Genomic DNA, 22,644 nt, shown 5'->3' on the forward strand with positions numbered 1-22,644 from the left:
ATAAACGCAAATGGAATGTTAATTTGTACCCAAGCCCAATGTGTACTTCACGCGCCCTCTACTTCCTGCAGCCTCTTATGCAACCTGTGAGCTAGGATGAGGCATCTTTGACTTGATTTTACCACACACACTTTACACTAGCAAGAAGGTCTGAATTCTCTGACATCCATCACACTATTTGGGATTAATCATCTTTAGCTGATGCAAATTCAAATTGAACATCTGTCCACTAAGGTCAGAGGCCCACTCCATATAGCCAACAGCGGAATCCAAACAAGGATGTCTGAAGTCGCTGTAGCGTCATAATTACTATTCAGGAGCTTGAAAGATAGAGAAAAAATAGTCACCCTTCTGGAGGGAGATGGGAGGTATTTACTAGGTTTTTAACCGTTACGGTACATAGCGTGCTCGTTCTCCCTCTTCTTCCATGTGTTGTCATAGTGTCAGCAGGATGTCATGTCTATGTGGAGCAGGAGTAGAGCCATAATTGCCGGGAAGCAAGTATTGATGTGATGCAATGTGATTTAAAGCAGCATTTCCCAAACCTCTATTGTGGTGAGGCACAAATTTACTGTGGAATAATCCATGTTTGACCAACAATTAAAATGGGTGGATACATAGGTTAACAGGTGAGTAAAAGAATTCCTGCATCTACAAAAGCAAGGAGGTGTCTAATGGTTATCATTAGTGATTAACAAAATTATTGACCTTCACCCATTTTAAAGGGCCGATGTCATGATATTTTAAGATCAGTTCTATTTAAATAGAATGCATAGAAATTATATTTGGAAAATTGGCAATTTAATTTGTTATCAGACATATGTTATATGGTACCAATATTCCTAACTAGGAGGTGAAACGTGTCGTTTACTTAAGCTGCACTTTTTACCGTATGGCTGCCTTGTCCCTTTCATGACTTCGTTCAATGCCAGCCGGCCACAAAACATTCATCCATATGTGCGTCATCTTGACCACTTCTTCTCACGAAGGTTGCGGAGCGCTGGGAACTACCTCGGCGGAGTGAATGGAGACAAAACAGGCGTTTTACTGACAGTAAAATACAAAACCGTGTCAAGAGGCTGTGCTCACTAAAAGCTGTTCCTCCTATGTAATTGGTCCTTTGGGAAGTCAGAATTCATAACAACAGTTCCGTCCGCAGGCGAATTATTTAAAATTGACGTTGATTCTTCAACAGTGTAATCCCAAACACATATTTTCACCATTTTCTGCCACTGTTTATCATAAATGTTCCCCTTGATAATATGTTCCATAAATATACGAATTTCTCTTTAGCGATTTCTTAGCTCAGTTTCTTTATCTTGCTGTATGTTAGCATACAAAATGTTAGCACCTTACAATTTCTTTGTTTGTGTGTAACATTAGCCCTATATTTTAGCGTGCTTTTTCATTTTTGGGGTGTGGTTGGGTGCGATCATAAATTGAATATTCTAATTCTCACATTGTAAATTTGAATAAATTTTGTGATGTGTCATTCAGACTCATCTAGTGACATTGGTTACTTGTTTGAGTGAAAAATGTCTTTCTTTTTGTCCTGAAGACTGATGTCTTTTGATTGCAGGAACAAAGTACACAAGAAACTAAAAATGTGGTAAGTACAACTACTTGAATTCTGTCAATTTATCAACACAGTATCTTGGATTGCTTATGAAGCTAAATTACCAGGAGCTAAAAAAATGTGACAATTATCAAGACTGCAAGGCTCTTTCACTTTTAGTTTTTAATCTTGTTTAAAAGACTGTAAGTAAAAGCTGGGCAGCAGGCCACAGTAACTTAAAAAGTCAATGAAAAGATACCAGATGCACAAAGTATGGAGGAGCCAACCTTTGACGGCTGTTCAAATGTTGTACTGAATCTTCTTCAAAGGCACTGGGATATCTGACGTTCAGATTCAGACACACGGGAAAAAACATGCAAAATGAACCATGTTTCCTTTTGTTCTCTATTGCCCGCTTTAGTGTAATCCCTCACTTATGTTTATAGAGTGTTCTGATATTGGATTTCTGCCCTATGACATTTTTTGCTGACTGAGATTGTGCAACAGGTATTGTGTTCCTCCTGATCAAGTTAGCATTCAAAATGTATTGAATCCATTTTCATTCCACTTGTGGTGTTTCAAGCAATACAACCCCAACGCATTGTTGATCCACCTTCATGCTTAACAGTTGGACAGAGGTTCTTTTCAGTGAATTCTGTGTCCTCTCTTCTCCAAACGTACTTTTGCTCATTCTGGCCAAAACGTTCAGTTTGGACCCCATCGCTCCACGGAAGTTGTTTCCATAAAGCGTCAGGCCTATGTATGATTTTGCGAACCTCAAACACGGATTTTTATGGTGAGCACATAAAAAAAAAAATTTTCCCTGATTACTAAATAGTACAGTATCTTTTCACACTAGAATCATGTCCCACGACTCCAATGTTGGCCAAATATTTCTGGAGTGATCATGCTCTTATATTTTACTTGATCTTCCAGTGTTTGGTTTAATTTTCACTATTTCTGATGATGCCATGTCTGAATTATGTTCTTAACAGTGGATATTGGGATCTGAAGACACTTTGCTCTCTTCTTATAGCATTCTCTTGCTTTGTGATGGTCAATTATTTTCAGTTTTAGTTCCGTTGTTGGGACAATTTCAGACGAATCTGGCTATTTAACAGATGATCTTTCCAGATGATGATTGTGACTGATCCATGACAGTGTCAGGTCCCAGTTATTTTGAAAATGTGACTGATGGATAAAAAAACAAAAAGTTTTTAGAACATATAAGAATGTCTCAGATATAATGTGATGCCTTTTGGAAGTTTTTCCTTCTTTGCTTAGCTTTTTTTAATCTACATGAATAATTAATGTACCTGGGTTGCCCATTTTTTACTCACCATTCTATTTGCGCTAGTACTTTATGAACAGAACATCTTACACAAGCAGGGAATCAAGTGAGCTATTTGAACACGGAGCTCATCAGATGATGGACCAATCGATCCAATGTATTTATATTTATAAATTTGCTGTAAAGTTGACCCCCAATTTTTGAGATGTATTGACACCAGCCTGGGTCATAAATACCCCATCACCCTCCACTCCATCATCCCCCAAAATTGTACTGAGAGTATTGATAAACATTCGATGCACATGAATTCCCTACCCTAATGAACACCATCCCTCCAAACGTACTACAGTATTTATAGAAGCACAATCCTGTAATCTTTTTCATCAACACATCGATATTTAGCATCATATTTTATCAATATTATTATAAGTGAATGCTTACAATTTAGGATGTTTTCACACTAGCACCTTCTATCTATCCATTAAGGCATGAGCAAATTAATCAGCTGCTTAGGTTACCGTGATACCGAGGTAACTCCTGTACAAGAGCAATTAGCAGTCAATGAGCATTAGTTCTTAGTGCTCTATCAAAACATGAGAAGTAGTCAGATGACGCCAACAAAATGTAACAACTAAAAAAAAATTACGTTCACAATGGCATTGGCAGAGATGTGTGTGAGTGGAGCAACAGTGAAACACTAAAGTAACGGTAGTTGTTTTTGATCTATTTTTGGTTGGGCACGGTGTTAGTTTTGACTGGTGCTGGTTGTGGTTTTTGCTTGGCTTGAACTTGACGAAAGTTAGTCTAAACAGTGATGGGAGTCTGACAGGATTGCCCCGATTGCTGTTCTTTTTCTGAAATATGAACTTTTATGCAGTCCCTGACCCAAGGCTTGTGGTAACAAATCTACCAGGCTCGGAAAGAAACAAGATGTGCTCAAATCGTGGTAGCATCGGTGATGTCACAGCGCTAATCCCTGTTGAGGGGTGGGGGTGATGGGCGGATTGGCGGATGAGTGCGAGTGAGACACATTTGACCCTGGATGAGAAGAGACACGACTGAATCAGAGCTGAGCTGAGTTGCATTTCTTCACTGGAATTTTTCGGATGCGAGATTGCCAGCTTTTTTTCCGAGCTGACATCGAGGTGAGCTACGTCATCTATCCGAGTGGGACACATAACTCTTCTGACCCTCTCAAGCTGCTACCGCCTGCAGAACAAGGGGGACAGCGACCATCCTGTCCCATCCCAAGGGACCAAAAATGCTCTCGGTGGACTGCAGCCAGGGATTTAGTTACCAGGTAGGCTACTGGAATTCATGTTATTTGGAAAGTACTTGCCAAGGGTTTGAAATGTGCTGTTGTGCATGAGAGAGGTCCCGGGGAGCTTGGCTTGACAGATGGGACTGTTCTGTTCCGAGATTGGGGCTTACACCTGCTGCACTGATCCCGGTTGCTTCACGGAGGAAAAAAATTGACAAAAATATTCACGTGTTTGTGCTGTTTCAACAGGCTTTTTACACAGTAGGAATATGTCTCTTTTTATTAGTAGTGATGCTTTCAGCAGCGATCATCGCCACGGTAACCATCTGTAAGGATGAAAAACCATGACAACGAAAACCTCTCGCCAATCGCAATAGCCACCTATAATCCGTCTCTGTCTTTGTAAACTACATACAAGCAACAGAATCATCTGTAGTTCTTACATGAATGCAGCTTGAAATGGATTTGCATTCCTTTGTCTGTCAACAACTTTTCTCAACCTGATGTATTGTTACCTACCGTTTTAACATGTACCGTATGCCTCTTGCTGCGGTGTGTTTTTTGTTTTTTTGGGGGGCAGGGGGGTAAACTGTATGTTTCCAAAGTTGCTCCCGCAATAGTAATTTAACCTTCATTATGTTGCTCCCCAGGGAACACCCATGAATAGCTTACTGCAGAAATTAGGTCACACATTGTACCTGCATCCCAGAGAGTTACATGATATTGGGAAACGATTACTCATAAGGAGCATGTACGTATGGAATACATGACTTGAAATAAGCACATCGGGTGCTTTAATGGGGTCATAATATGTCAAATTGACTTTTCAATTGCTTGTTTTACTAATGGCTGATTTCTGGAGTCCATAAAATGAAACAACCAAGTTCATGTTTTCAAAACGACTGAGCTGTTCTTTACTGGTTGTGATGTAACAGTTTGGCTAATGCTTATAATGCCGTCTCAAGCTGCCTGTGACTTGGCAGCAAGGGTGGGTGAAGATTCACCATTGTCACGTGACGATATGGATCCAGCTGCTGGAAAACACACAAGCATTGTTATGTCAAACCCAACAGTAACTACGCTCAAAAAAATGATTTTAAAAACCTGCCTGTCTTGTTGATTAATCTGATATTGGTTACATCAACCAATAAATTGATCAGAATTTGGTCAGTCCTTTTGGTTATCGGACTAACAATTACCGGCATATTGGTTAATATAACAACTAATGAAATTGGTTACAGTGAAATGAGATTGGTTGTAAATTTTGTACATAATATTTGGTCTTTCCATGTGGCATACCCGGTATCTAATACAGAGATCCCAGGTTGGAATGAGTTGAGAAAGAATAATAAACAATAACTTTCCTTTTTGGGGGGGGTGGGCAAATTAAGCAATATATTTGTTAAAATGATCAGTTTGTTTGGTTGGCTCCATCACAATTATACATAAAATGTAGTTTTTGTGGTTAATCACAATTGCTGATCACTGAGTCAAAAAAAAAATAACTAATCACTGATCTGATGACAAGATGGGGCAATATGTCTATTTAAACAATTACTTGTTTTGTTTTTTGTTTTTGCTGCCTATGCATGTGTACTGTTTTTAGATTATCAATAAAAGTATTTATTTGTTGTTTAAAAAAAGAAGATGTTTTTCCAAGGCACAAACGTCAACGACCTTAAGAAGGCATTTTAGAACTACCCAAAAATAAAGTGAAAGTTCAGTCAGGTAAAACAAAAATATCTTAAGACAAAAATAATTGATGCAACAATTCGCTGTCATTAATTTACTATACTGTAATTAAATTACTTTATAGCACCAGGTAAATACTGCAAATATGAAAGTGATAAAACGGCAAAAGATTGCTACAACTATTGAAAATCACCATTCATACTGGTACAAATGAACATAGTAATGTCATCCCTCAAAACACTAATACTACATTGGGTAAATTGTGGAACAGATTGATGGTATCACATTGTTCGGCAAATAATGACATTACAGCCAATAAACGACCTTGCATAAAATGGCAAATATCAGGTGATCGGGATCAAGCCGATCAGATTGGCATAAAGTCTATTAGATTAGTGGGAAACACTACCATTAATGATCAGTTGTCTTAAGCAAAAGATTGGGTAGACACATCACTACCAGTTAACCATTTTTGAGGTAAATGTATCCTATATATTTTCAGGGTATAGGGTCGCTGTTATCAATAGCAACTAGAGTTATTCCATTTGTTCATAATAACTGGCAAATACTTGAATGTTCAATTAAGTTATTGTGTTTGGTGAAGGACCTGCTGCATATACAACACCTTGATGTTAATCTGCTGCTTCCATGAGTGAAAATAATGTTTATTCTCTTCCTGGAAATAGGTTTTTTTTTTTTTTTTTTTCAGGAGGGGGGGGTCCACCTCTAGGCTTTGATTAAACGAATGTTCAGACAGTTCTAGAAAAGTGTCTATTGAAAATGTATGCAAAAACAGGTGGAGTGTTTGGATTGTGTCTTTGTCCCAAGCCATGTGTGTTCATGTACTGTATGTGCAAGCATCATGACCTTCAGGAGAGGAACGTGACATTGCTCTCATTCTGGACTCATTCCTACCAGAGCAAAGCTGTACATTAATTTCTTTGTGAAGGCAGAGTATTATTTTCAGCTTTTGCATTGCAAAGCATTATATTGTTGTCATAATGTTGTGGCCAGTTGGCACGCAATAATTCTTCTGGAGCGATGATGCACTGTACATACAGAAACACGTGAGCATTTCTCTTTATCACGCTTGGTCGCATGTCCACCCCTCCTCCACCTCATCCATGCCTACTCCCCCCTGCAGTCTCAGTAACATGCTCCCTGTTCTTCCCTGAAGGCCCGAATCACATGACACATATCATGAAATTCATGATTTCATTTCTTCTCTGCCATTGATTTTTTTTTTCTTTTTCACCATTCAAAGTGTGTTGGGTTTAGCTAAGGTAGCCATATGATTGCAGCCTATAAATAGAAACAGGCCTGCAGGGTGGATATTTTGGGCTCATCATTACATAATAGGGACTATGAAACATGCATTTGTGTGTTTGAATTTTGGGGTGGAAAACAATTGAAACAGCACAGTACTTCAGTCCTGTTTCCACTCAGAACATAGGAAGTCTGGGGCAAAAAGTGCACTTGCGTCACGATCGAGGTTTATGCTACCCCATAATCGGGGTTAAAGAACCTCATATTTTTGGTAGTCCACGTTGAGTTGATGTAAAGTGATGCAGTCAAATAAACTGTGAGTGCATCATTGATATTTTTTTTTAACCCTCAACTTGCTGTGCACACCTGTGCACCCCCTGTTGATTTCAGCGAAGCTTCTGTCTTGATAAATGGCTTTCGGTTTTAATTATCATTGCAGAGCGGTAAAATCGACCTGCTGTTGAGTTCAAACCCTAAATAGATTATGTCTCTGTTGTGGACAAACTAGACTGACCATTTATCCAACTTTAAAACTTGAAAACTGTCAAATTTGGACAGTATTCCTTGTACATGTGGATTGAGATGGCATGCGGTTCCTGTGATATAGGTTTGTCAAATAAATAATAAAATGTTTCTATGTACCCCCTGCAATGTGGTCACACCACAGACTAGTCTTTGGTGTTTGGTGTATCGACAGATGTTTGAGATGCCCTACTGTGTGAGTGGTTATTGAACGATCCTCCAGTCAACTGTGCAAGTGACGACATGCTCGCTTTCTTTTGCTTTTCTAAACAGCTTTCTATAGTTTAATGCAAGCACTCATTTTTATAAACCTTGTAAATCTAATTTATAATCAACTGTTGCCATACCTCATAATCCCACATTGGAAACACGCCACCAGAAATGCTGAGCTTGCAACAGTCTGTCAACATTTTCCATTATTCTTAGACACGGCAGCAGGTAGTAATTCTAGTTCCATTTACAGTATGCGGTGAACTTGAATGTGAAAGTGAACGGTTGAATCCTTGACCATTTTGGGCCCTTTTCTTCCACATCATTCATGTAGTATTTTAGCCGAGGGATGGAACATCTTGTTAGTGGGATAACTGAGCCGTCCTGCCATGCTTAACTTTGACATGTTGTCACCATCTGGGTGAAATTTCCGCTCCTTAGTGTCCTCAAAGTGTCCTTGAGCGAGACACTGAACCCCCAATTGATCTTGATGCTGCGTCATTAGTAGGTAAAGTGCTAGTTAGTCTAAAGCGCTAAGGTAGTTTAAAGTACCACAGGTAGAAAAGCGCTATTTGACTGTTAGTCCATTTACCATTTATTTAATATTCTTTCATTGCTTTTCTTTTTATTTGAAATCCCTTTGATATAAAGGGTTAAATTCTCTTTTAAGTGGTTTATGACTCACTGTGACCATTGTCACATAAATGGAAAACAGCTTGATAGCTGGACAAAAAAAAAAAAAAAAAAAAAACACATGACATCTGAATTTGACAAAACAATGGGACAGGTGAAATCTAATTCAGGATAAGAGGCTCAAAAGCAGGACTGTCCTGGTTAGATTAGGACACCTGGTCACCCTACAAGAAACCTTTGAAGAACCTACACAGATACAAGACTTGTCCTAGTAGGTCAGATACATTATGTACATTCAGACAGTACTGGAATGAATTAATCACGGGACTGAGGCTCTTCACTGTTAAAAGACTGTATTATTAAATATATTTAAAAATATATCATTTTAATTGTATTTAGCTTACTATTCAGAAGGACATTTTACACACAAAAGAGCTGCTTTCCAATCAACACTTGACAAAAAACCCTTCATTTGCCAAGCTCTATTTCTTTAAGTTGGCGTATTTGCATCTGTTGTTCTGCTTTGTGTGACTTACAATTATGAAGAATAGACCAATAATTGTGCTATGCCCAGTTGTGGGTAGGTAAATTGTATCAGTAAATTATGTACGTCACAGTTGTTTGTTGTCCACCGTGGGAGCTTATCATCTTAAATTTTCTTATGCAAATCTAGCTATTTGGATGCTAATAATAGTTGAACACACATTTATGGCTATCAGCACCACTTGTTCCTCACATGGCAAGCAGGTTTCTAATTTAATTTGCAGGTCAGCAAGCATTAGACGAGTTGTTCATGAATCTTTAATGTCTTTTACCTTTCTTAGCTACATAAAAGGAAAGAGAAAAATAGAGTGCATTTCAACATTCAAGAGACATTGTGCAGGTTTATCTAATGTTGCAGTAATGTGATTTAAATGCGAGACAAGCCTTTGTGTTGTTGTTTTTTTTTGTCTGTCTCTCTTGTCAGTGTCGTGAGTGGCTGAGTCATGAACACTGACCTCAACTAAGGCAAGTGAGGGCTGCAGTTGTTTGGTTTTTATTCTGGGTTCTCCTGTAACATCCTCAAAGAGTCGCCGTTGCATTCTAGGAGTCATTTTAGTTGCCTAACCAAATTTGGGACGATTTACAGCTGATTTCAGTTTTCTTCCTTTGTGGATTATGTGGTCAGACTGTGGTTTGTTGGAATCCCGTATAGCTCTGGAAATGCTTTTTCAACCTTATCCAGACCAGTAGTTTTCAACCATTTTGCCATCTTATGCCGTTTTATTTTATTCATTTACAGTCTTACGTGTTACGTTTCTTCATCAGTGGTTGTAGCCTACTTGACATTATGTGACAGGTGCTGTTTAAATAAATTATTGAGTCTGCAAATCTAGCATTATTGTGTCTAGATGTGAACTCAGCCATGCAAAAAACAAAAATGAAATAAGGTTAATGTTACATTTTCATAGTTGTTACAGGAAGATTCTATCTACATGGATTCCATAAATAATCATTATCTATGTCTGTGGTTTTCTTAGTAGCACAGATAAGGCTTCATTGGAAATTAAATGCCACGAGCTTGACTGTCTGTCCGCCAAACAAACCTTTTTGATCTTACGGCTCATCATCCACGTGCTAGTCCGTGTGCGAGCGAGCGACGTGCCATCATTTCACTTGCTCTTTAATCTTTGCAGGATAAGCGTCAGATGTTCAGCAAGCGCCATCCTGAGCTTGTCATGATGTACTGCATGTGTACTTATTTTGTTTGCAAAAATCAGAGGCATTATGTTGATTGGAATTTGCATTAGATGAACATTTAAATCATGTTTAGTCCCTTTAAATGGACATTTTATACATTTGATCACGTTTCAAAGCAGCTCGTATGTATCTTAATAATATGCTTTCATCAAAATAGCCCAAGGATATGGGCATGCTAGCATGCATGACACATGATGGATCTTAATAAGAAATGGCTCTTGTCAATCGTTGAAGAGCATTTATTTATCACGCTTTTCAAAGCATGAATAAAAGTGTTAGATGACCCTGAGCCAGGGAAAGCAGCTTTCAAATACCGAATTCGAATTGCCTGGCTTTGTTGTTATGTCTGCAGCGAGTTTCACTCTTTGGTGCATTTTGGACATATCTTTTCATTTCATAAGAAGAGTGTAAGATATATATATTTTTTTAGATTACATAGAGTTCTTTTTCATCCCTGAGCTATGCCTTTTCTGTGTGTTTGTCAGCGGACTGATGAAGAAGCAGTGGTGGACCGTGGCGGAACCCGTTCCATGCTCAATACCAACTTTGAGAAGGAAGAACTAGAAGGTAATACTTTCACTTTTATAAAATAACAATATTAATAATAATGATGATGATGATGATGATGATAATAATGATGATAATAATAAATTAATTGTATTTCAAGGCTTTACTGTAGGGCCGCAGCTGTGAAATATTTTGATATTTGAATACCCTACTGAAAATTCTATCAAATAATCAGGTATTTGGAGAAACAGAAACAATGTAAATATATTTTTGCTTGGCGATAGAACAGTTTTCCACGTAATAAAATTAAAATGTTCCATCCATTCATTTTCCTAAACCCTTGTCCCCACAAAGGTCGTGGGCTCCCTGGTGCCTATCCCATCTGTCTCTGGGCAGTAGGCGAGGTGAACTCTGAACTGGTTGCCTGCCAATTGCAAGTTACACAGAGACGAATGACCACTCACACTCACAAACATACCTAAAAAATATTTAGAGTGCATGTTTTTGGAATGTCATACGAAGCTAGAGTACAGGAAAAAAAAAACATGTGGGCACAGGGAGAACATGCAAACCCCCACAAAAAGGCCAAAGCCAGAAGTGAACCAGGGACCTCAGAACTGTGAGGCAGATGGGCTAGTGAAAGAGGACAACAGTTGTTGTGGTAGTAAAAGCCAAAAGGAAGACGATGATAGCAGCTGACTATTTAACTCTCCATGACATTAGTGAGATTTTAGACAAATGTCTCCCTGTTTGGTTTATAAAATGAAGCAATATCAAAACCGCAGTAATGATTTTTGCTGGCTACATTTGAGAAAGCCTGCTTCGTTAAAACATGATCAGTAGGTACAGCAACTGTGTCAATTCCGTCATGTCTCTAAAATGTCTTTGAAAAACAATCTGACAGCTCTCGCAGTTGAGTACTGCTAGCCTCTAACGCTGATACCATCTAGTGCTGATAGCCGCTAACATTGAAGCTACTGCTAATCACTGGTAACAGGTGCCGTATAATACAATGTCAGCATGGTTATTACAATTTTAAGCATCTTTTTTAAGCAGCAAGTGTATGCATCGATGTCCATATGGTATTTGGGAAGGGCAGGTTCATTTTAAAGTCTTCTCACTGCACTCGGGGCCTGTTACTGTCATATATGGCATGAACACCTATTGATGCAGTCAACTTGACTTCTTCCTGTACACGAAATCAACGCGTATCTGATGCAAAAAAAAAAAAAAGAAGAAAATACTCTGAGCATTTCTTGAGGCCCTCGAATTACTGAGACTCGTTTCACTCCTACTGGCGCTGTACTATGTCAGTCATGCAAAATTCTAGAATAAATACTTTATGTGTAAAGACTAGAATGCAGCACTTTTTAATATTACTGGGCACTGTGGCACCTCATATGGTGCAGGAGGCAAGAACAGGGCATTCACAGTTCTCTGACCACTCAGCTGAGGGCCAGGGAAGGGTGGAGGGTTGGGGTTGTGTAGCTCTGGCCAGTCAGCTCGACTGCAATAAAAAAGAGGAGACAGTCAGCTCACATTATCTTCACTCTAACCTTGTGCATGCATGCTCACTCAAGTTCTGCACGCACAAGTGCAGCAACTAAAATGTGGGACAAGCTTTCTGGAAGTGCCGTTGTTTGATCTGCATTAACTGCGAACAAACAATAAAAAGCAGAATGTCTGAAAAGACTAATCAATCCTGATTAGCTAGCTCCAAATGACAGGGGTGTTCAATGACACCTTTTTCAGATACCAGTAAGAGCACTCAACTCTTGAGTAGTCGCTTATACCGATACCAAGTACTGTTACCTCTAGTACTTTTGATACATGAAATGTCCTCCCAAAACAATGACAGGTAATTTCAAAGAAATAGCAATCAAATTCCATTCTAGCAGTTTTTTTTATTTCATGAATGGCAATTTTCAAATTTGTAATCATAATCTGCTGTAAAAGCACACGAGTATTGGCTGCCATAATGAGAACCGATACCTAAAATTTAATAAGAACAGGTACCAGACCAATATCACTATGCAGTACTCGTCCATCCCTACCAAAATGGATAGGTTCGTGGGGTAACATCAAATCCTCGATCTACATTGACATCAGATGTAACTTCATTAATTGACCAAATCAATAAAAATAGTTAAACATATTATCTAATATATACAATGTAAAATATTTTTTTGAATTCAATCATTGTTTTTCTTAAGCAATACTCACAGACATATATTTTTTCTCTTCAATGAAAAATGACAGATACTGCAGATACTGAGTCAGTTGCAATACTTAGCTGTGAAACTCTTGTCTTCATGACAGCATTATACTGCCCCTGGTGGCCGGGATTCGCAAACCAACAAGAAACGCAATCAATTAGTCATGAAGAGCAAACTGTTCTATTCTCTTAAAGTTATTGAAATAAGTTTTTATAAATTATGGTATTACATAGTGCTGTTTTCCTATTAAAAGAAAAAAAAATTGTAGGGGGGGGGGGGGGGGGGGGGTGCATTACTTAAACTCCGTACTCGAACATCTGCAGTTGGAAAATAAGCTTCTTTTTTGTTCCACTTTTGTTGACTCCAGGTCACCGCACTCTGTACATTGGTGTCCATGTTCCTCTGGGTCGGAGGTCACATCGCCGCCACCGTCACCATGGTCATAGACATAGGAAACGGTCCAAGGAGAGGGACTCCACGGCTGATGACGGACGAGAATCCCCCTCACACAGTCAGTGCCTCGCTGTTCATGACATTTACTTGTGGCTGCTGACATACATAATACTGAAGCTTCAGTTTTAGCAGAAATGAAGGCTTGTCCTTTGCTGCAGCAGACACACCAGCCCAGAGAGTGCAGTTCCTGTTGGGGACAGAGGATGGCGATGAGGAGCACATCCCTCATGCCCTGTTCACCGAGCTTGATGAAATCTGCCTCAGGGAAGGGGAGGATGCAGAATGGAAGGAGACTGCCAGGTGGGGATGTTTTTGTTGCACCACATCCCACTTCATAATTCCTGCAGTCCTTATTTTTATGTTTGTAAACAATGGACGTCAGAAAGCGATTGTCGTTTTCAGTTAAAGTCAAACGGTAGACAAACACTTGTTGCTTTTGGTGTTGGGCTATCAAATAAATATTCGACATTTAAAATTAATAAAAATAATAAGACGAATTGATGAAAAAAAATCTAAATTAATTAGGAATGTGCAAGTACAGATACCAGTTATTTATATCAGGGCAGTGCCTGGCTTATTTAAACTTATTGGATACTCATGAAAGCTGGTGATAGTACCCAATGATCCTTAAAGAACACGTTTTTTAACAGGAGCTAAAGGCATGCATGAATAAATAAATGAATAAATAATTAAAAGAATGAATAATGTTAAATGTAAACGGTATAAAACATAGTGCTAGTTATTTTTCTCAAACACATTAATCAATGTGATTTGGAAAATAAAAATCTTTTTGACAGCGACTGAAAAAGTTGAGAACATTCGCAGACTTTGACATTGAGAGCGTCGCTGCACCATCTAGTGCCATAGATTTGCATTACACTACACAGCGCAATAGCGAAGCCCCTTTCCCTACCAAAATAAAGAAATAAATGCTATGTTGCACCATTGACACTGAACAGTGGTATAGGAGTGAAACGAGTCGCAGTAATTCGAGGGTGTCAGTTGAAAAAAAATGCTCTAGGTGTTTTTTTTCCTGCCTCAGATACACGTTGATTGACTGTACACTATAAGGAAGAATTGAAGTTAACTGCATCTTTGCGTTTATCAGCTCTATAAGTCATGTCATTCTAAACGTTATGCAAAAACTGAAATGATAGGTATCTAATGTGTGTAGGTGGCTCAAGTTTGAGGAGGATGTCGAGGATGGCGGCGAACGATGGAGTAAGCCCTACGTGGCTACGCTGTCACTTCACAGTCTTTTTGAGCTGCGCAGCTGCATTATGAATGGGACTGTTATGCTAGACATGAGAGCAAATTCGCTGGAGGAGATAGCAGGTACAACAGTTTTTTTGTTGTTGTTTTGTTTTGTTTTGTTTTAAATTAGGAATCAATGTGAACTTATAAAGAATTTTCTTGTAGCCACTATTTTGTGACCAAGTAATTTCAAATGTAATTATTGTTAATGCAAACAATGAGCCCCCGCAAATTCACAGTCCATTAAGCATCTATTTGCACTCATTATTCTCCTCAACTAGTTGCTGAAGAGCTCACTTATGCTATATTTTGTGCCTTTTCTGTAACTTATCAAGCCAGTGTGTGCATTATGAAAAAAAAAAAAAAAGTCTAAGTCCTGTAAAAAAAAATCAAGCCCAGCTTGCTCTTTTTTTCAGATATGGTCCTGGATCAGCATGAAGTCTCTGGCCAACTGGGTCAGGATGCCAGGAGAAGGATTCGTGAGGCCCTGCTCAAGCAGCATCACCACCAGAACCACAAGAAGCTTGCCAATCGCATCCCGATCGTTCGCTCATTTGCAGACATAGGCAAGAAGCAATCAGAGCCTCATTCCATGGATAAGAATGGTGAATATACGTTAGCCATTACAACACAATAAATACACGCAAACATTTACAATCACTACAAACAACTTAATTGGGCATTTGAGCAAGTTATGCAGAAGCTATGAATACCTACTTTTTTGCACAAGTCATGAATGGTAAGTTTACGTTAAAACTGATCAGTTTTAAATGTATGTTGGGTTTATTATCATCCAATAAAGTACAATGTTAACAACTTATTGCTCTGCTAATGTAACTTTCACTATGGCTTTTTTATTTTCATTTCTTTCATGAGATTCTTTTTCTCCTCATTTTGTTTGACCTGACATCAGTGTTTTCTTGACAGGCCAAACAGTTTCATCTCAGTCCCAGGCAGCCAGCACCGAGGGCAAACAGGATGTCAGCAGAGAAAACAGCGCTGTCGACTTCAGCAAGGTGAGCCACCGCTGGTTTGGCTGTTTATCCGCGGAAAAGTGAGACCCGGTCAAATTATTGATTTAAGATTGGGTACCGTGTGGAATGGTCAAGCTATGAAGCTTATCCTGGGAAAATGGACACCATGTCATTCAAGGACCAACCCATTTACATTACAGTCAAAACTTTGAAGCTTGCTCAAGAACATACTCCTCCGCAAATGAAAGTTTGCATTCTGGGTGCTTTTGTCTGATAGTTGTAAAATAGAGTTAAATACATCCTCAAGATGCTTGTGTGGGCTTTCTCCAAGTACGTTGACTTTACTCATAGGTGTTAATGTGAGTGTCAATGGTTGTGTTTGTGAGTGCTTTGTAAAATCACAGTAGATTGTACCAGCATGGCTTGCAGGGTTCCTTTCTGGGGTTTTCTGGGAGACAAGTAAAAGTAAAAAAGTAAAATCTACCACAACTACCAATGTATGTATCTTTTAATTTAATTCACAAGGATGTATTCATGACAGGATGATTTCCCATCAAAAATAAATCTTTTTCATTTCAGAAGCATCCTACAAAACGTTGTTTTGGTTCTTAAAGTAGATAATGGCTTTGGTTGCCGGTCAGTGCAGGGGTGGCTCTCCAAAGAAAATAATGAAACCACCATACCATTTGCTTTGTCACATTTAACAGAAAGATGTGATGGAACAGTTGATCCAATTAGCTATACAACATAAATGTTATGTGTTTTCACAAAACCAGGCTCCCACAGAAATTAGTTTTGAGTTATTGATGATATTTTCAACAGAGATGTCTATTTTGTAATTTCTCAAAAAACAGCCTTAATTTTCTCGCAGCCAAGTTCAAATGTATGAAAAAAGGGATCAGTAGATGATGCGCACCTTTGAAAGATTATTGTGCCAAAACTTTAAATGTGTTTTTCTCAAAGGTAGAGATTTCACTTTCACTTTGGCAACATTCAAATTGCTGTAGTTTAATCCATTTTTGAGCGACCTCCATATATATTTATATCAATTTAAAGTGAATTAGGTGTAGCAGAATACTGTAGTTTTCTGGACTCAATTTTTGTTTTCATAGACATTAGTCAGATTTTGTTAAAACATGCCATAAAGAATTGTTAACTTGTTTAATTTTAGGATGTTTAATAAGTTAATGTAGAATAATTATAAAAGTGGCCCTTGCTTCCTTCCAATTTTCTGTCATTCAACTCACTATGAAAAATTGTTTGATATAGTACTTGTTTGCTGCCGAGAGAAATTGATAAATATATATTTTTCCCCAGTAACAGTGGCCCCTTCAGAAATTTTTAATCGGGATTATTACAATTTTGGAGTGGCACAGCAAAACTCAAGACGATAATTTCAGTTTATTAATTTACTGTCAAAGGAAATCTGCCTGTCAAAAAGAAGGACGTAAGAAAATGAGTACTCATATTCTTTTTACTGTGTATTTAATGTTACTAATGTGCACATACAGCACTAATAACTACAATGAACATTTTGAGGTTTGTAATTCGTAAAAAAAAATATATAAAGGCGTATATTTTCTATTCTTCACTTGGTACATACCTGGAGTAGCTTGGCAGATTACACCATCACTAATAACACCTATTGATGATTCTTACACTTTTTCCACAGTAGATGATTCAAAGGTGTACAAGTGTTACAAAAAACATAAAATACTTGTAAAATACAACAAAATGCTGTGATCTACTTGTCTGTTATGAAAAACAGTAGACTAAGCTAGCAGGTTAACGTTTTTGAGCTAATTGCTAACAAGATGCTCGTAGCTAGTTATCCTTAATACTAATTATAAATACTCTCTGACACAAAATAAAAATGCATTTAATTTATACTGACTTCTAAAGATCGCACGAAAACCTTTACAAAGTTCACATAAATGATGTTCATGGTTAAGGACACAGCGGTAAATTCACTCTTACGTAAGTTCCTTGCAAGACGCTAAACAGAAGCAAGTGCCTAACAAAACAACATTGTTTGCTTTTGACTAGATAAGCTAACTTTTACCAAAAAAAAAAAAGGCAGATCTGACACCATAGAAACACAAAATAAACAATCATATGACTCTTCATGAGCCAGAATATGCACCTTTATTTCAAACCATACATCTACTGGGCAAAAGTACTAAAACCATACGAGCCTTTTTGGTGACCACAGTGTTTTTCAAATCATGGCCCCCGAATCATGGCCTTAAATGAGTCATTGAAAAGTTTTGTTTTTTAGATTGACCTTCACTTCATGAAGAAGATCCCCCCTGGTGCAGAGGCCTCCAATGTGTTGGTTGGGGAGTTGGAGTTTCTCAACCGTCCTGTGGTGGCTTTCGTCCGCCTAGCACCCGCTGTGCTGCTCAGTGGCTTGGCTGAAGTTCCCATCACCACCAGGTAGCTCCCGCTGTCCACAATGTTTCCTCTTGGACAGATGATCCCATGTGCTCCCTGGCTGTGTCCTCTGTGTACATTTCATAGATTCCTTTTCATCCTGCTTGGGCCCCTGGGAAAAGGGCCGCAGTACCATGAAATTGGACGGTCTATCGCCACCCTAATGACTGACGAGGTGAGCTTTTGGTCTAGGTGACATGGAACCAGCAATCGTGACAGAGTATGTGTCTTCCTTGAACTCAAGCTGTCCTTTGAATTCTGCCCCCGAAAAAGTAAGCTCCAGAGGGATGAACGCATGCCATGATGAGCATCTGGATTTTCCACAGTGCAACTATATTATTAATGCCAGATGTTGCTTTTCACCCCCGGGATGAACTTAAATAAAAACAATCGAATACCACCCGAACTCTTTACCTCCCCAGGTTTTTCACGATGTGGCATATAAAGCCAAAGACAGAAATGACCTTGTGGCCGGTATTGATGAGTTCCTGGACCAAGTGACAGTGTTACCCCCGGGAGAGTGGGATCCCTCCATCAGAATAGAACCTCCCAAAAATGTGCCCTCTCAGGTAAACTCACTCATTTTTATAACAAGTGCGTTCTGCGTAAAGTAATCCATTGCCGGCTGCACAAAATCCATTTAATATACTGCTTCACAATTAAAAGCCTTTTGCAGGAAAGGACAAATGTGAAATAAACAAAAGGGATAGGGGGTGAATATTTTGCACTACAATGTCACATTTAAATATGAATGCTTTTGGTGTGGGTGTTTTGAGTGCAACTGCACTGTTTTAATTCTCCACTCTACCTGAAAGCGTGGAGTTTGGATTCAAGAACAACATCCCACTTTTTTTTTAAATCACGCAGGAAAAGCGAAAGATTCCTCCTCTTCCAAATGGAGTCACCGATCTTGTTGACTCTGAGGAACACGGAGGCCACGGTGGCCCTGAGCTTCAACGCACTGGAAAGTAAGTAGGGAAAAAGGAAAGATTGGAAACGCCTTCAAATATTTTTTTTTTCCAACATTGTAAATGACTACTGAAGTCATCTAGTCCAGTGGTTCTCAAAGTGGGGTCTGCGGACCCTTAGGGGTTCGTGGCCTGACTGCAAGGGGTCCGTGAAATAATCTGGGTGTTTTGTAATTGATTTAGTTGATCTTTTAACAGTTACAGATTTGTGCCTTGTTTGGCTTAGTCTTAGTTTATTAGCGCCGCCTCTGGCTGCTGTTGATAGTGCATTGATAGTGTGCTGTCTGTCTACCCATTGCAGTCTTAATAAAGCAACCAATTCAACCAGTTTAATATATTTCTTAAAAGGTTAATCATTTTTAAATTTGGCAAAATACGTTTTGTGTGTACAATTGCTTGCTGAAGAGGCGATGAAGCCAGCAAAGCTAACACTGTTTTTGACTAAATACTAGGCAGCAACCGTTTTGCAATTTTTATTTCCTGAACTTCTGTATCGCTGAAAAGCAACACACGTACTAGTTGTTTAATGTTGTATGTTGCCGAATAAACAGGGCACTTATATTTGGCCTAAATGATTTGTTTTGTTTTTGCAAACATTTGCGAAGGGGATCCTTAGGAACTTTGCTTTCTAAAAGGGGTCCCTGACTAAAAAGTTTGAGAACCCCTGATCTAGACAATGCATCAACACACAAATAATCGCTTAGTAAAATTACAATGTTTGAGGTTTTTGATTCTTCAAAGGTAGCAAATCTTTCATCTTCATATTTTCTCAGTCAAGTTGATGTGAATGTTACCTTATGACTTTGAACAACTTTCAGTTAACAGCTGTCCATTTTCAAATGTTAGCAGCTTGAATTTCTTGAAGTCTTCATGTGTATGAGAGAGCATTTGAATTGGAATGTTTTCTAACCTTTTGACTCGGTACTGTAACTGTTTTCATTGGCTGGTATTTTGCAAATCGCAAACGTTTGACATTTACCCACTGGCGTGATTAATCTCGCAAAAGTAACCTCACGGTTTCATAGCAAAGCTTTGCACCTAAAATGTGGTCTCCCCCCCAAGGCTGTTTGGCGGTTTAATCCTTGACATCAAGCGGAAAGCCCCTCACTACCTTTCTGACTACACTGATGCCCTTAGCCTGCAGTGTCTGGCATCTTTCCTCTTCCTCTACTGCGCTTGTATGTCACCTGTCATCACCTTTGGAGGTCTTCTCGGTGAGGCTACCGAAGGACGTGTGGTAAGAGGATTAAAGCGGGTGAATTTTGCGGGAAATGCATTTTCCGCAAACACAATATTAGTCACGATGCCATGTTAAAATTAGAGGAGGCACATAGAACATATTAAGGTGAAGAAGACAGTGCCCATGCTTCACTTCCTATAATAATATTCGACACACAACAGTTGTTATTATTTTTTCCTTCAGAGTGCTATCGAGTCCTTGTTTGGGGCGTCTATGACTGGAATCGCTTACTCGCTTTTTGCTGGACAGCCGCTTACAATCCTTGGCAGCACCGGTCCGGTCCTTGTGTTTGAGAAGATCCTTTTCAAGTTCTGCAAGTGTGTTTTTTTTTTTTTTTTTCCTTAAGTTTTCACAGTTGAATCACGATGCAAATAGACGCTGTTTCTGAAAAGTTTCCCATCTTCTTGCAGGGAGTATGGCCTCTCCTATCTCTCTCTGAGAGCCTGTATAGGCCTTTGGACGTCCTTTTTCTGTCTTCTGCTTGTGGCCACAGATGCCAGCTCGCTTGTTTGTTACATCACCCGGTTCACAGAGGAAGCCTTTGCTGCCTTGATCTGCATCATATTCATCTACGAGGCCCTGGAGAAACTCCTTCACCTGGGCGTGCACTACCCCATCAATAAAAACAACAACCTTCAGAAACTAACACAGTATTCGTAAGTGCCTTAATCAGGTTATTGGTTCAAGAGAAAGATCTGCCCTGTTTTCTACAAAGGTTGACTGTGGTGGGATGGAAAACAAAACTGTATTTTTTATTTGATTCCTTTCTCCGCAATTTTTTTTCTTTTTCCCCCAAAAGTACAACATTTACTCATTCCGAATTATCTAGCTATGACTGGATAGTCGAAAAAGTGGTTCTCAAATTGGGGTGTGTGTACCCCGAGGGTACATAAAGACACTTCAGTGGTTACGTGAGAAATATACTTTAAAAATACCATCAATTCAAAAATCCTTTTATGGTGCATCAAAGTGACACTGTATAAGATTTAGACTTTTTTTTTATTAAAAATGAATAAATTATGTTATTATACATTTCAAAAACTTGCAAATAAATGTGTTCTTAATGGCCAACAGTATGTTTTAAATATAATTGTAGGTCTAGTTATCATGAAATTATACTACATGGGGGGTGGCACTCCTCCGGAGGTTGCCATGTCTGTATAGCTACGGACAGCAGGCGGAGAGTGTTTACGGCCGTAAAACTCACACAGGCGCATGCAAAATGTCCTAGTGCTAATTTCTTAGTTAGAAATTGGATTGTCCAATGTCCCACTTCCTTGGAATGCAACATATGCCAAGAGTAAACGTCAGAGACGCGTGTGACAAACGGAACGTGCTAACAAGAGCTCTTGACATGAAAGCAGACCCACTGCTCGCTTCACTTTTACTTGAAAGGTAAGAGAAGCAGAAATACTGTATACCTGACAAATAAAATACATTTGCTGCATATGTGATAAATAGTTATCAATGCACTAGCATTCTATCGAGCTTTCAATTCTGGTTTCTTTTAAGGTTTCAGGCCTGCTAAAGTCATCTTTTTGCAAGAAACTTTAAAAAATAGGTATTCAATTATGTTAACAATTTAGGAAAATTTCATGTAACTCCACAAAATGGATTTCATATTCAGTTGGCTCTTCAATTTCATTATCTTAAAAACCCAGTCCTGCCCAACAACAGGGTGGTTTGACCCAAACCGCTACATATCAGCAAGCAAGCATTGTCTGTCAAGTGCTTGAAAACTTTATTTTGAAATAGGTTAATGATTTCTTTTTGAGGGGAGAACTTTAATATGATACCAAAGGAAGTCCATTTATGTTCCTAATTTTCACGTGCCCAAATATTTATTCATAATTAGGTTATTACGTTTTTTTGTTTTCGCTTTTCTTCCAAATTCAAGAGACCACTATGCAAAGCTAAAAAATTAAAAACAGTTACTAAATCAGACAATGTTCACACAGGACTTTGTTTTAACTCTTTTTTTTTTTTTTCCCCCCATCCCTAACCAAAACTGCTTTTCAATGAGATACTTGGCTGAAAAACGATGGCACGGGGACTATATTCCAGTAAAAAGATTGAAAAGCACTGGCCTCCATTGTATTCCACAGGTGCACTTGTGTGGAGCCCAGAAATCCCAGCAATGAAACTCGACTGTTTTGGGAGGAGAGGAACATCACGGCCTCCCAGGTCAACTGGACCATGTTGGAAGTTAAGGTAGAAACATCTTTAAACTCTGTGGTTGGTTTTACCAGTGCAATCCATTTCTTGTTGGACAATAGTTATGCCTCGAGGAGCTCTCAGTGGTGGAACTGCCACAGAAGCTCTGGTTTGTTGTGAACTTATTCCGTGACAAGATCTATTTCTGCCATATGAACTCCTATTGTAGCATTTTGAGCACAAATGAGCCCAGACCACTAAATGGATAATTAAAA

General features: G+C 38.8%; 1 protein-coding gene across 4 annotated transcripts in view; it reads left to right on the forward strand.

The window, feature by feature from the left end:
- The window catches only part of LOC148427292 (sodium-driven chloride bicarbonate exchanger-like), a 32,335-nt gene that overhangs the window by 683 nt on the left and 9,008 nt on the right, over positions 1-22,644 (forward strand). For 2 of the 4 annotated variants that reach the window (XM_088436765.1, XM_088436791.1), the window contains exons 2-16: positions 1,580-1,609; positions 10,656-10,737; positions 13,261-13,404; positions 13,505-13,646; positions 14,521-14,681; positions 15,017-15,205; positions 15,528-15,616; positions 17,853-18,010; positions 18,095-18,182; positions 18,430-18,576; positions 18,875-18,975; positions 20,038-20,212; positions 20,399-20,532; positions 20,626-20,871; positions 22,321-22,426. In XM_088436765.1, the coding sequence (XP_088292891.1) occupies positions 1,580-1,609; positions 10,656-10,737; positions 13,261-13,404; positions 13,505-13,646; positions 14,521-14,681; positions 15,017-15,205; positions 15,528-15,616; positions 17,853-18,010; positions 18,095-18,182; positions 18,430-18,576; positions 18,875-18,975; positions 20,038-20,212; positions 20,399-20,532; positions 20,626-20,871; positions 22,321-22,426 (1,992 nt within the window). Of the gene's footprint in view, positions 1-1,579; positions 1,610-3,900; positions 4,147-10,655; positions 10,738-13,260; positions 13,405-13,504; positions 13,647-14,520; positions 14,682-15,016; positions 15,206-15,527; positions 15,617-17,852; positions 18,011-18,094; positions 18,183-18,429; positions 18,577-18,874; positions 18,976-20,037; positions 20,213-20,398; positions 20,533-20,625; positions 20,872-22,320; positions 22,427-22,644 lie in introns of those variants that run through there. The other 2 variants (XM_088436774.1, XM_088436783.1) reach the window with 2 other exon arrangements.

Source organism: Hippichthys cyanospilos, chromosome 2, assembly GCF_059441005.1.
Source record: "Hippichthys cyanospilos isolate Australia breed blue-spotted pipefish chromosome 2, RoL_Hcya_1.0, whole genome shotgun sequence".
Classification (NCBI taxonomy): domain Eukaryota; kingdom Metazoa; phylum Chordata; class Actinopteri; order Syngnathiformes; family Syngnathidae; genus Hippichthys; species Hippichthys cyanospilos.